Source organism: Alnus glutinosa, chromosome 10 (assembly GCF_958979055.1).
Source record: "Alnus glutinosa chromosome 10, dhAlnGlut1.1, whole genome shotgun sequence".
Lineage (NCBI taxonomy): Eukaryota > Viridiplantae > Streptophyta > Magnoliopsida > Fagales > Betulaceae > Alnus > Alnus glutinosa.
The window spans coordinates 16,337,428-16,351,835 of NC_084895.1; the positions used below are offsets into that span (position 1 = coordinate 16,337,428).

At 36.8% G+C, this 14,408-nt stretch overlaps 1 protein-coding gene across 1 annotated transcript; it reads right to left on the reverse strand.

Moving 5' to 3' along the window:
- Positions 1-11,126: 11,126 nt before the first annotated feature.
- Positions 11,127-12,180, reverse strand: LOC133880063 (pEARLI1-like lipid transfer protein 1). Its single transcript, XM_062318937.1, has one exon. The coding sequence runs from the start codon at positions 12,095-12,097 to the stop codon at positions 11,663-11,665; it is 435 nt and encodes a 144-aa protein (XP_062174921.1). The 5' UTR covers positions 12,098-12,180; the 3' UTR covers positions 11,127-11,662.
- Between the last annotated feature and the right edge of the window lie 2,228 nt (positions 12,181-14,408).

Below are 14,408 nucleotides of genomic sequence, written 5' to 3' on the forward strand. Positions count from 1 at the left end.
CGACGTCGGTTTGGTTCGATTAATTGGTATAGTTTTTACTTCATCGGTTAATTAACCGAAACGAACCGACTTAAACATATGGTTATCAGTATCTTTATATAGAGAAAGGTTAAAGTATGGTAAGACAACGTCTTAACAATATTAATCGATTCTTGTTTAACTTCATATATATTAGTGGCAATTTGTAATAATTTAAGATAATGAATATGTTAAGAGTGTTTATAAACATGTCCAATAAACACTTTTTTAGCCCAAAAAAATTATTTGGGCTCAAAACCAACCAATTTGAGATTTTGCCCATAAAAATAGGTTTGGCCCGAAAACAACCCATTTGGTCATGTGCACATGACAACTTCAATGGTTTTTTCTTTTGTGGTTCTACTCGCCCGCTGATCAGAAAAATCCTAATGAATATGTAAGCTCATGATCCAGGCCGGCTGTGTTTCCTTTCTTTCTTTCTTCTTCTTCTTTTTTTTTTTTTTTTTGTCCATTTCTTGTGTTAAGATTAGCTCAAATTTAAAGTCAGAGTTGTACTGTACCTTCGGTCTTTTTCTTCTCTTTTCTTTTGACTTTAGAAAAATAAAAAATTGGCCACTTAGATGTTCTTTTGGCAAGTAGTTCTTCTCGATTTTTTTTTTTTTTTTTTTTTTTGAAAAAAAAAAAAAACTGCGGGCAATTCATCTAAACATGCTAAGCTTTAGAATAGGAACTTGAGTTAAAAAAGATATAGGATTAAAATAGAACCTCTTCTTTGATAGAAACCGTAAGCCCTTGGTTGGTTCTTCAGAAATTATACAAAAGGATAAGACTAGGAACTTGAAATCTATTAATCTTTCTGGAATTAATTTCCAGAAAGATTACCGTGTCGAGTTGAAAGATACAAGCGTTTTCTTGGAATCCAAAAGAAGGCACTACCACAAACGGGTGGTAATCTGTGTTCGCGTGTCGGGTTAGGATCGTGTTAAGGCATGGGTATAAGAGTATATATGTTAACCATAATCTGACCAATTTAATTAAGCAGGTCAAAAATAGCCACCATTATGTCGTGTGTTGGGTTTTGATCGTGTCGAAACATGTGTATAAGAGTATATAGATCAACCATAAGTCAACTCATTTAATTAAATGAGTCAAATTCCTCAACAATAATCTTTTAATTTTGTATTAAATTCGTGTCGAGTTCGTAAGTCATGTTAAAAATTGTTAACCCTAATAACATGCATAGTAAAATATTAGTGTGGTAAATAGTATAGAGCATATATATATATATATATATATATATATATATATATATATATAAAGCATTACAGCAAGTTTGTGATAGTCAATTTCGTTGGTTCATCTCTTCTTCCATCAAGTTGACTGAAATTCGTCATTTGGCTTGAAGTCGCTACAAAAAAAAAATTAGCAATTTAGTGACGTGGCTACAGTAACTCACTTTATGCCACGTCACTAATTAGTGAGGTTTTATTTTATGAAATGTCACTAAATAATTTAGTGGTGTGCTAAATTTGTCACCTCACTATTTAGTGACGTGTTGAATATGCCACCTCACTAAATAGTGGTGTGGCACATTAAGCACGTCACTAATTTATTGAAAAAATTCAAATTATTGTATATTTAAAATAAATATTGGCGTGTTAGAAAGACACGCCACTAATTTAGTGGTGTGTCACCCTGACACGCTACTATTACACTTTTTTTTTCTAGAAAAAGCGGTTTTATTAAAATTAGTGACGTGTCGATACTGACAAGTCACTAAATTGTGGCGTGTCATTACATGCACGCCACAATTTAGTGGCGTGTCAGTGTTGACACATCACTAAAAGTGGCTAGAAATCACTCACTTTTTGATCACTCGCTCCATCAAGCTTTATCTTTCTCTCTCTCTCTCTCTCTGATCACTCGCTCCATCTCATCGCCGACAACCCTCTCCGACACTGGTATATTTCTCTCTCCCTCTCTCTCTCTAAGACCCATGGCCACAAAGTCGTGGGTCTGAGACCCACGAGTGGTCTTGGGTCTCCACACGTGGGTCTGAGACCTATATTTTTATTTTTGAGTTTTATGCAATAGTGATTTATTTTATTTTTATGATAAAAATTATTTAGAATAATAGAAAAATGATAAGTTTTGATAATTGAGATTGAGTTTCTGGCATTGGGCTGGAAAAGGTTGAATTTATTACATTTGTGATCTCAGTAATTTTGATGGAAAATTACTTTCAGATTTGTGTTCTCCTGCTATAATGAAAGTGAGGCTGTGTTCTTTATTTGCCTAGTCACAACATAAATACATTCTAATTTGTTACGTTCAAAGGTTGTCTTGCCCAAAGCCCCAAAATTAGGTTGATATGTTAGTGACCTATTGACCATTTTAGTTGTTATCCAATTATTTTCTATTTAAAGACCATTTTGCTATCAATAAATTATTAAGAGAATATTTTGTGATTGTGCCATTTAAAATTTTAAGGGAAATTCACACACTCCAAAAAAAAAAAAAAAAAAAAAAAAAAAATCGATGGTATCTTTAGCCTCCAGCACTATGTATCTCGAGGTGTCTCTTCTATGGGCGGTTTCCATTGGCTTTGTACTACATGTGAATGGTAACGAGTACGAAAATAAAAGGAAATCACTACATTAAACTATACACTTTAATCCATTTGGGAATTAAACTATATATCGATGCAATTAAAGGCCTCCAACATTAAATAATTTACCTTTTTTTTTTTTTTTTTTTTGGGTCACATGAATGTACCAGATTTTTTTAATTTACGTGTTCATACGTTACTGTTTTGTATTGATCGTAGAGAAAAAAAAATGGACAAGACATGGATGGCAAAGTCTTGGGATACGAGGGAATACCGAGACAAGTGTAGATCGTTTGTGGACTTTGTAGTTCGTAACTCTATAATCCTTGATGGTAAAAATTTGCTATCCCTGTAAGTTGTGTTGAAATAACTAGTGACACGATCCTGGTTTTGTACTTGCCCACTTGACAGGGGGTAAGGGAATGTGGCCTACCTACACTACATGGTATTGGCACGGTGAGAAGCATGCACACGGTCCTGCTACAAACTCTTATTTGAATTGACCGGTAGCATATGCACCGGGTGGAAGCTCATAACAGGGTGGCGACATGCATGCCATGTTGCATGATGCATTCGGCATGCACAAAGTAAGGGAGGACACTTGTGAGCTTGAGGTCATGGTGTAGGGAGGTGAAGAAATTGTTAATGAAGAATTCGCTGAAGGTGACGTATTGAAGTACTATGACTTGCTTAAAAAGGCGAAGAAGCCACTTCATGAGGGTACCAAACATAGCAAACTGAATGCTATTGTACATCTATACAACTTGAAATGCGTTGATGGACTTAGTAAGAATATATTCTCGGCTTTGCTTGAGTTCATCATTCAATTGTTGCATGTGAGTGAAGAGACTCTGCTAGTTAATACATATGAGGCGAAAAAATGTCTCAGGGACATTTGGCTCAGGTATGAGAAGATTCTAGCATGCCGTAATGACTGTATGTTATTCTGAAAGGGTAATGGGGAGTTAGATTCATGTACTGTCTGCGGAGAATCTAAATGAAATGATGAAATTCATTTAGACGACGACGGTCCAGTGAAAGTGTTGTGGTGGTTTCCACTCATCCTACAACTACAACACATATTTATGTCGGAGCATATCGCGCCCTATATGAGTTGGCATGCGGAAGGCCGCACTAAGGACGGCGTACTAAGGCATCCAACCGACGGTGAAGCATGGAAGTCATTCAACCTCTTATATCAAGAATTTTCAACGAACAACAGGAATGTAAGGCTTGGACTAACCTCAAATGGATTTAATCCATTTGGGAACATGAGAACTTCCCACAGCACTTGGCCAGTAATGCTTGTTCCGTACAACTTGCCTCCTTAGATATGCATGAAACAAACGTCATTCATACTATCACTGATTATTCCGGGCCCAAGTTCACCTGGAATGGATATAAATGTCTACCTTCAGCCCTTGATTAATGAGTTACAAGAACTATGGAACGTAGGGGTGAGCACATTCGATGCCTCCAAGAAAAATAATTTTGTGCTGTGAGGGCAGTTGATGTGGACAATTAATGACTTCTCGGCATACGCAGATTTGTCCAGGTGGCCTAACAGAGGTGAGAAGGCTTGTCCTTGCTGTATGCATTCGACAAGGTCTAGATGGTTAAAACACGACAAAAAAATTTGTTACATGAGGCACAGGCGATACTTGCCCATGGATCATCCTTGGAGGCAGAACAAAAGAAAATTTGATGGAAATCAAGAACTAGAATGTGCACCCCATGTGCAAAGTGGTGATGAAATCATGAGACAGTTGGAGAGGATGGTATTTGGGGATGAGAACACGGGTAAGGCCAAGACGGGCGACAAGAAAAAAGGGAAGAAGCAACTACTGATGATGTAGTGTGAAATAAGAAAAATATATTTTTCAGGTTACCATTCTGGAAAGAAAATATATTAAGACACAACCTCGATGTAATGCACATAGAGAAAAATGTGAAAGACAACATACTTGGCACAATTCTTGACATCAGAGGGAAAACGGAGGACGATCTCGCAGCCCAAACAGACTTGGTGGAAATGAGTTTGAGGCCTAAACTTCATCCGTTCACAACCGATGATGGTAGAACCTATATTCCCGCAACTTGCCACATAATGTCCAGGGATGATAAAACATACTTTTTGAAGTGCTTTGAAATGTGAAGGTACCCAACAGATATGTCTCGAACGTTTCTCGATGTGTAAAACGCAAGGAACGCACGATATCGGGATTGAAGAGTCATGACAGCCACGTATTGATGCAACAACTACTCCCGATTACATTGCGCGGATCACTACTTGGTAATGTGGTTAAACCTCTTGTAGAGCTGTCCACATTCTTTAAGGGCCTATGCTCAACAAAATTAACACATGATGATATAGACCGACTTGAGGGTGACATCTGTGTTACTTTGTGCAAGATGGAACAGATATCTCCCCCCCTTCGGTTTTTTTACCAGCATGGTTCACTTGGTCGTGCATAATGCCGACTTAGGGGACCCGCACAGTATAGGTAGATGTATCCGGGAAAGAGGTAAAAGTTTTGTATGTATATTCATTAATTTAATTTCCCGATGTTGTAAGACAATGACTAACTGTTGTGGTTTCATCATGCACATATGTAGGAGCCTTGGGCTTTTCAAATCCAGTGTGCGCAATAAAGCGACTCCTGAGGGCTACATAGCCACCGAGTTGGTGACGTTATGCTTGAGGTATCTAGACAACGCACTAGCCTTCCATAACAGAACCCAAAGAAATCTTGATGCTTCAAAGGGGGTGGGAAGACGAGTCATCCTCAACCGTATCACATTGACCCAGGTCCACCGATATATTACGTTCAACTCGGACGAGTTCCTTCAAATGCGGACATAAGCTAATAAGACTATCATGTGCATGTTTAGTCATGTTGTAGCGTTTATGTTGAATAATAACTAATAAAAATAAATTTCAATTGTAGGAAGCACATGGGTACGCTTAGGTGATCATGCAATAGGTGGCGAACTACGGGCGATCAATCGGAAGCCCAACATCATGCGCAGTTCTGCGATTGGTTCCGTGAATATGTAAGACTAACGTGATGTTTATCTATTACATGCCTCGTATGTTAAGCTTCTGGTTCATATCAACTAACCACAAGCACATTTGGTTTTACATTTTACGTAATATACTCGAAGGTCGATTGATTGGACGATCAACGACGGAAGGAAATGGGTGACAAACTGGTTATGCACTGTAGAGGGCCGAAGGAGACCGCATTCAGATATAATAGATACGTTGTTAATAGAAAACTGTTTCGTACTATTGCATATGATGCTGGAAAGAAGACTCAAAACAACGGCGTATGTGTGTGAAATGTACTACAGGAAGTTAATAGAGATAATTGGGGTCGAGTACTACGACAAGACCAAGTACGTCCTGTTCAAGTGTGATTGGACAGACACTACGAGAGACATTGGGTACAAGGTGGACGAGTGTGAGCTAGTGCTTATCAACTTCAAAAACCTTGTCCATAGCAGGGAGCTAATTACTAATGAACCACATGTGCTAACTACACAAGTTGACCAAGTATGTTACGTCGAAGATGAAAGGGACCCAGATTGGGCTTGCACCGTAAGAACTAAACCCAGGAATGTATACAACGTTGGTAATGGTGAAGGGCCTCATAATGCATGTGCCAACTACCACGAGTGCCAGTTGCTCCTATTGACCAATAGTAACGAACAAGATCCGCAGGATGACTTCAGTCACGTCTGACTAGACGTAGATCTGATCCAAGCGTATGTGAATCATTAAATTTTAAAAAATTATAAAGTCACTAATTATTAAATGTCATATTCCCAGATGTGTTAATTGTTTCTACATTGATTGGTAGTTAGTTAACTAATTATTGCATCATTTGTAAATGGTAATAATTATTATAAGCATATTTAGTGACGTTTAATGTATAAATAATTAAGTATACTAATATGGTTGTGTGTTGTATTTTGTAGGTTACAATGAGTTTTAGGGGGAAACACACGGTATCTCATAAGACCCAATGCCAACGCAGGTAGTCGGACAACCAAGGGTCGGGATCTAACTCAACTCAGCAGGTGGACAGTGGTTACCATCCAGTATTCCCTGATCCTCTTGAGTACCAGTACCAGCAGCATGGGCTGGACGATACATTCGACGATGAGCTAGTTAGGGGGTGTGCCCCCTCGGTTACATGGTGCAACACTTCCCCTTTTTTTGGAGCATCCCGTGTGTGCATGACACTGATGACACATAGGCACCAGACAATAGCGAGACATAGGCACCAGAGGGCCTGCATGATGCACAGCCAGAGGACCCTGCTACCCAGGTGCTGCGCACCAACCAAATTCGGATGATCAGTAAGTATATATTTCTATAAAAACACCATTATATAGATATATAGTGTTTTGGTAGCTAATATTCGGTTTCTAATAATTAGCATCAATCGGAGCCAACTAATGTGTTAGGTACAAACGGATGGCAGCACTCAATTCAAAGTGCTGACAGTTACCGACATAGACAATTATTTGGGGATCCTTGCGGGGAAAAAGATTGTAGTTGAATATAATTCAGCGTCCTAGCCCATAGGACGAAGCGCTAATAGATTTAGATGGGAGATCAGTAAGCTAATAAGAAGCAGGAACTATGTGAATATGCGGGATGACAAGCGCATGTACCGCAAAGGTCAAAGGACAATATATGGCAGGCATTTGTGGTTAGTTTAAACTATATGTTATCATTCATATCCGTAACATATTGTTAATATTATTTATTGATTTTTTAATTTAACAACTTTTAAATTGTGCAGGTACAGTTCTACATCTCAGAAACGTGCGATCTAAAATCTATAAAATGTGACACGTTTCGGGATATGGGCCTAAAGCAATGGAACTGGAGACACAAGTTCAAATCTTTGCTAAAAATTCAATCGGACGATACACCTGAAACGATACGGGCAAGAATGGGGAAGAGAACATCGCAAAGTACGACCCCCAAGACTTGACTGTATTGTTGGAAAAGTGGTGTACTAAGGAGAATAAGGTAGGTCATGTGTTATAAAACTATTTTGTGTATTTTTATTAATTTTATGTAATTCTTTTTGTGGATGACGTATATAAAAATGTTAATGTTATAGGAATATCCTGCTTACATGAAGCGATTACGAGCATTGAACAATACTCCCCACTGCCCTGGGACAAAAAGCTTTGCAAGGGTGTACGAGGATGTATGTTCCACAACTTACCCTTGGTTATGTGTGTGTGTGTGTGTGTTAATGTTTTTTTTTTTTTTTTTCCCCACAGACTATCAGGGATGGCACTCCTCCAACTAAAGCACAATCGTATATTAAAACATATACAAAAAAGGATGAAAGCTATCCCAACGACGTAATAAAAGAGAGATGTGTATGCAACTCACCATCCATATTTTTTTAAATTTATGTGTGTTATAACTTGTTTACGATTGACATTTGACTAGAGTACCCACATTTATTACAACATAAAGGAGAGGTTGGAGGAGCTCATACCAACTGATCCTGCTGTATCTACGAGCGTGACTCAAGGGACGGTGCGTTGGACACCGGACGACGCGTACGCTAGGGTGCACGACAATAAGCCAAAGTACGCGGGCAAGGTCTGCCAGGTTGGGCTAAATGTTCTGCCAGTGTGAAGGACCACACAATCATATTATATACTCTTGCAAGCACGATCACAGAGTTCAAGTCGCGCCACCTACTCACAAGAATATATTGACCAAGCAATCGAGAGAGCAATCTAGGCAGCACTACAGACTGAGCGGGCCGCGCTTGATGCTGAGCGGGCTGCATGTGATGCTGAGCGCATTGTTAACCAGGCAGCGCGTGATGCTGAGCGGGCTGATTGGGAGGCTCATCTTAGAGCCGTTGAGTCAATGTTTGGCACATCGACATCCGGGCCCACGGTCACTCAGCAGACCACAATGTCTCATAGAGCTTCTGCACCTCGTTTGACTCTGAGATCGTTTATGGATAGCAAATCAGTTAATAATTAATGGTTTTCTTTTTTATTTATTTTAGTATTATGATGTTTGTTTACATCCACAATATGCCAAATGCCTAGGACATGATATGATTCTTTCATATTGTGAGTTGATGTCATTTGTTTTATCATTCGCAGCTGACGTGGAGCATGCTGTGCCAACGTTGTTCAGACATAAAGATGGTGGTAATCACGAAACCGAATGATAAACTAGAAATTTTGTGTAGGAGGTAACATTCTGTTTTGACTATTGTTATTTTTATTTTGTATAGATTGTCATTGGAATTTGGAATGATATTTCAACTCTTGTCGATGTCGGTCATATTTTGGTTGGTTTGGTTTTGGCCTCGGGTTGGAGCTTTGCATCGTTTGTCAAGTAAATTGATTATTTATTGAAGATTGTGATTTGTCATTGTTATATATGCGTTAAAAAGATAAGTTTTGGAGATCCAGTTTTCTTAATGGAAAAATCCTATGTTGGCTGAAAATCGATCTTGTTGGTGTTTGAAGTTTATGAGATAAATAGAAGGTTAGATTCTTTGTAATGATTAAATGATAAGTTTGGGGTTTTGATTATAGATTGTTTACTTATTGAACCCAAATCCAGTAAATAGTTGTACCTGCAAGTTCTAAAATTATACCCTGATGCCTTTAGTATTGTGGTGCTCTCTTGGGAGTTTTGGTCATGTTTTGTAATGAGAATTCGGTTAAGGATGGGTTATGATTGGTTTAAGAGAATACTTAGTGGTTAGTTTGGTGAAGACTTGATGGTTGGTTTGGTGTGGTATATGAGAAAGTAATGGTTGGCTTGTTTGAAGACTTGAAACATGATTGAACAGCCTACATTTTTCTTTATGTTTAAATCATTTCTTATGATTTTTCCTAATCATTGATTTTAAAGTATTTGCAACTTGTGTTGATTTGCAAACTTCTAATCGTTTATTCATCCAGTGATGGCTGAATGAAGGTCAACGAATATGTCCTCAAACCCAACGATTACAATTTATAGTTGGTGAAAGTCATGAGGTGCTTGTATTATTTGTTCTTGTTTTGTAATCTGTATACCTTGTTCATTTCTATGACAGATATTGATTGTATGTTTGTTGAAACTAGTGTTTTAATTTTGAATAGTTGTAAATTGTAATTGTTGATGGAAATGTAAATTTTCTATTAAGTGTTGATGGATTGATGGAAATAGAAATTGTCTATTAGCTGTAAACACGACAAATTTTTAAAATAATTTTATATTTTTTTCCTTAATTTAGTGATGTGACATGAATTGCGACACAACTAACTTTAGTGGCGTGACATTTAATCCACGCCACTAACTTTAGTGGCGTGGCAAGTTAATGTTAGTGGCATGGCTAAAGTGCCACGCCACTAATGTTAGTGGCGTGGCAAAGGTGTCACGCCACTAACCAGTGGTGTGGAAACCTTGCCATGCCACTAAATTGTTTTTAGTGATGTTGTAATCATGCTATTAATCACACACCACTAGATTTTAGCGATGTGTTAGACCTCCTGACAAGCCACTAATACCCAATCATTAAAAAAAAAAATTGTAGTGAGTTAAATAAACCAAATTACTGCGATATTATAAAATGGTCGTGCTTTCATACACATGATATAGCATCTCAATCTAATTTATATTGTTTGGTCTTATTCTTGAAAGAAAATATAAACCTAAAAGAAATTAAAGATAAAGTACAAAACAATAAAATAAAGACAAAAAATTTTATGTGGTTCGATCTATAACCTATGTTCACAGGATAAAGCCTTTAGGGCTTCATTAATTATACTCTTAATTCTTATTGAATTTACAATATAAATGATCCATATTTATAGGGATATAGGGAGAATACAAAAATGTATGGAATAAGATCAAATCAAATTAGAATTGAATATATTCAATTTTAATTTAATTATAATCAATTACAATATAATCAAATCGTACAATCTTATATATTCTCATAATCCAATTAATCACAATTACATGGAGAATATATTTTCTAACAATTCTTACTGTACGTATCACATCAGGGGCAGAGGTACTTAGGGGCTTGGGGACCGGGGGGGGGGGGTGTGCAAGCTTCCTCCAAGCCCCAAGATTTTCACCAAAAATAAATAAATAAAATAAAATAAAATTTTACCCCTAATTTTTTTTTTATTATTTTTGGCCCCCCACCCCCCAATTTTATGTATATATTTTTTATTTTTTTATAATAATTTGGCCCCCTCATACTGCAAAAGTTGGCTCCGCCTCCGCCCTGTACCACTCTACCCTTGCTTTCGAAATAGAAAACACTTTAATTTTTTTTTTTTTTTTTTTTGGGATAAGTAATAGATAAATTTTATTTTATTCTTTTTAAAAAAATATATAACCATCCAAAATGAAGCAAAGTGGCTTTAATTTATTATTCATTACTAGGTGATCAGTATTCTAAATGGCTAGCTATATATCTCTAATATTTATTTCCATTTTTATTTACGACGAAAATGATGTTTATGACGCTAATACTGCAAATACTTCAATGGAAGTACATAAAAACAATATTATAATATATTACAGATGCATGGTTGCTCATATTCTGAATGAGGAAGTAATACTGACCTTTATAGTACAAAGAACTCTAGGGCGGAGCGGACCACATGAAGCCCTTTGCAGCTAAAGGACACACACACACATATCGAAAGCACCATTATTCATGAAGAGAATGTAAGAAACACAGATTTTACTGTTTCCCCGTAATGGCCTTTTTTTTTTTTTTCTTTTTTTTTTTTTTTTTTTTAATTTATTGCCACTAGAAGTAGAAGTGGAAGGTCAAGTAGTTCATGATGATGTGACCAATATATGGAACTAGGCGCCACACACACACACACATATCGAAAGCACCATTATTCATGAAGAGAACGTAAGAAACACAGATTTTACTGTTTCCCCGTAATGGCCCCTTTTTTTTTTTTTTTTTTTTTTTTTTTTTTTTATAATTTATTGCCACTAGAAGTAGAAGTGGAAGGTCAAGTAGTTCATGATGATGTGACCAATATATGGAACTAGGCGCATTGGAAGCTGGTAGAAAGATTCTTTCCACAATAATTGAGGAGCAAGCTCAATGAGATGGGGACATTAAGATTGATGCCCAAAACATTGGCCTTGATGGCAGTGCAAAGGCAAACAGCAGCTTCTACATCAGCAAGCCCCTGGATGAGGCTGCAGCAAGATGCCTTTGGTAGGGCTCCAACAACAAGGTGCAACAAGTCATTCAATAGGCTAGCACACACTCCTAGCTTAAGGGCGTCCTTGGGGCAAGCGGGGGCGGGGTTAGGCCCCTCTAGGGTCGAGCGTGGCTTTACCGAAGGCTGTTTTGGAGTTTTTGGTGGTGATGGTGGGCATCCGCAAGGGAGATGAGTTGAAGAGACCATAGTGAAGAAGAGAAGGTTGAGAGAGATCACTAGAAAAGCTATGGTTGTGATAGCCTTGGAACCCATTTTCAAACACTTGCAGCCCTGCTAATTAAGGGTATGAGATGTGTGTTGTATTGCGATGTCTTTGTAGTGGTGCAGGATGTTGAAATGGGTTAGGGTTTATATAGATGGAGATTTTTGTTAAGGGAATTAATAAAATAACATGGAGAGATTGGAGACCCTTGTGACTTGTGAACAAATTGGATTGGATCAAAGGCCTTCCAGTACCTAGCTGGAACTTTGCATGAATTCATCCAGCACCAAAAACAAAAATAGACGACCTAGATCTTTATAATGTTGTTACTTTTTACATTTTCTAATAAAAATAATGATAGAATAGTGATGCAAGTACGTGAGACTCAATTTCGTCGGCAGGTCTCTAGCTTTACATGAATTTGTCGCTTGGCTTGAAGTAAACCAAATTACTGCGATCATAAAATGGTTGTGCTTTCACACACACATCTCTAATTGTCCAAAAAGAAGCAAAGTGGCTTTAATTTATGAGATAATTACACTATTGATATTTTTGGTATGTCATAATTACAAATCACTCCCTATTATTTAAAAAGTTCATGAGAGGTTTTTGTGGTAAACTATAATTATAAATCGATCCCTTGAGTCAAATTCCGTTAAATTTTTTGACAGATTCTGTTAAATGCCACATCAGCGTCACGTCAAACCAATAAAATGACGACACGTGTGCATCTTAATAAAAAATATATAAATTTATTAAAAAAATAAATAAATATACTTCTTTTTTTTCTTTTTTAAAAAAAAGGGAAGGTGTCAAAGGGGTGGCTGGGGGTGGCCATCATCCTCTCGGGAGGCTCCAGCCACCCCCAAATGTGGCCGGGGGTGGCGCGCGGCCACCCCTAGAAGGTCTAAGGGTGGTCTAGCCACTCCTTTGCCCTTCTCTTTTTTCTTTTTTCTTTTAAATAAGTATATTTATTTATTTATTAAGATGGACACGTGTCGCTATCTTATTGGTTTGACGTGGCGCTGAAGTGGCATTTAACAGAATCTATCAAAAAATTTAACCGAATTTGGCTCCAGGGATCGATTTGTAATTATAGTTTACCACAAGGATCTCTCATGAACTTTTTAAACTATAGGGAGTGATTTGTAATTATGACATACCACAGGGGTCAATGATACAATTATTCCTTAATTTATTATTCATTACTAGGTGAGTATTCTAAATGGCCAGCTAACTCTAACAGTTATTTCCATTTTTATTTATGGAAAGGAAACACCCCAATGACTCTAATAATGCAAATACTTTAATGGAAGTACATAAAAACAATATAATCTATAAGAGATTGTTGAACAATAGGTTAGGAACCACCTCCAAAGTATGGCAAGGGTATATTGGGAAATTCAATATACCGGATTAGGGTTTAACTGGTATTAGTATACATATGATGTAACTCTATTCTTTTGACATAATTAAAAATTAGTTAGTCGCTCTTGAGAACGTAGAGACATTGCCGAACAATGTAGGTTCTCCATGTACTATTTTTTCTTTATTTTTATCTTTACTTTTTCCTAAATTGCATAGTCTCAACATGATCCGGCATGGAAAGCGTGGATACAAAGAAGAGAATAACTGCGTCTTCAAGTTTATAAAAGTAACAAGCTACGTATAGCTTAGAAAATAAAAGTACAAACACAAAGAGAACGTGGGGTGACATCTATTGATCATTACTCTTTTTCAAATATTCATTATCAAAGTTGTAAAGTTTTTTTCTTCATACAATAAGCTCTGTTTAAATAGAAAATACAAAGCTCCAAAAGAAAAAATCTAGATAAAGATAATTATGCAACTACTACTAATAAAAATATTCTAACAATGGTTACTAAAACCTAATAGGAAAAACTTTACTCATAACCCCTGATCTTTCATCACTTTGACAATCATACCCTCAAACTTTAAAAAATTTAAATTTAGTGTATTCATCTTTCAATTTTTTTTTATATTTTTTTTTCAATTTCGACCATCCCTTCCAAATTCAATGTTAAATACGGTTGACAAGTAAAATGTCATTTATACACCTAATATGTTTATAAAATTATAAAAGTACACTGATTTAATAATTTTTTTTTTTCTAATCAAGTTTGACTCACCGGTGGGTCACAAAGACCAACCTTTTGACCCATTAGTGGGTCTACGTGACCCACCGGGGGTCACAACCTTTTCAATTTTTTTTTTTTTTTTTTTTTTTTTTAACGAGGGGTATTTTTAGAATTTAGCTTTCTTTGTTAGGATTTAACGTTGAATTTGGATGGGAGAGTGGAAATTGAGAAAAATTGAAGTATGGATACACTAAATTGACAT

Bases quoted from the DNA above. Each gene is read 5' to 3' on its own strand.
- LOC133880063 (XM_062318937.1), bottom strand. From the start codon at position 12,097: ATGGGTTCCAAGGCTATCACAACCATAGCTTTTCTAGTGATCTCTCTC.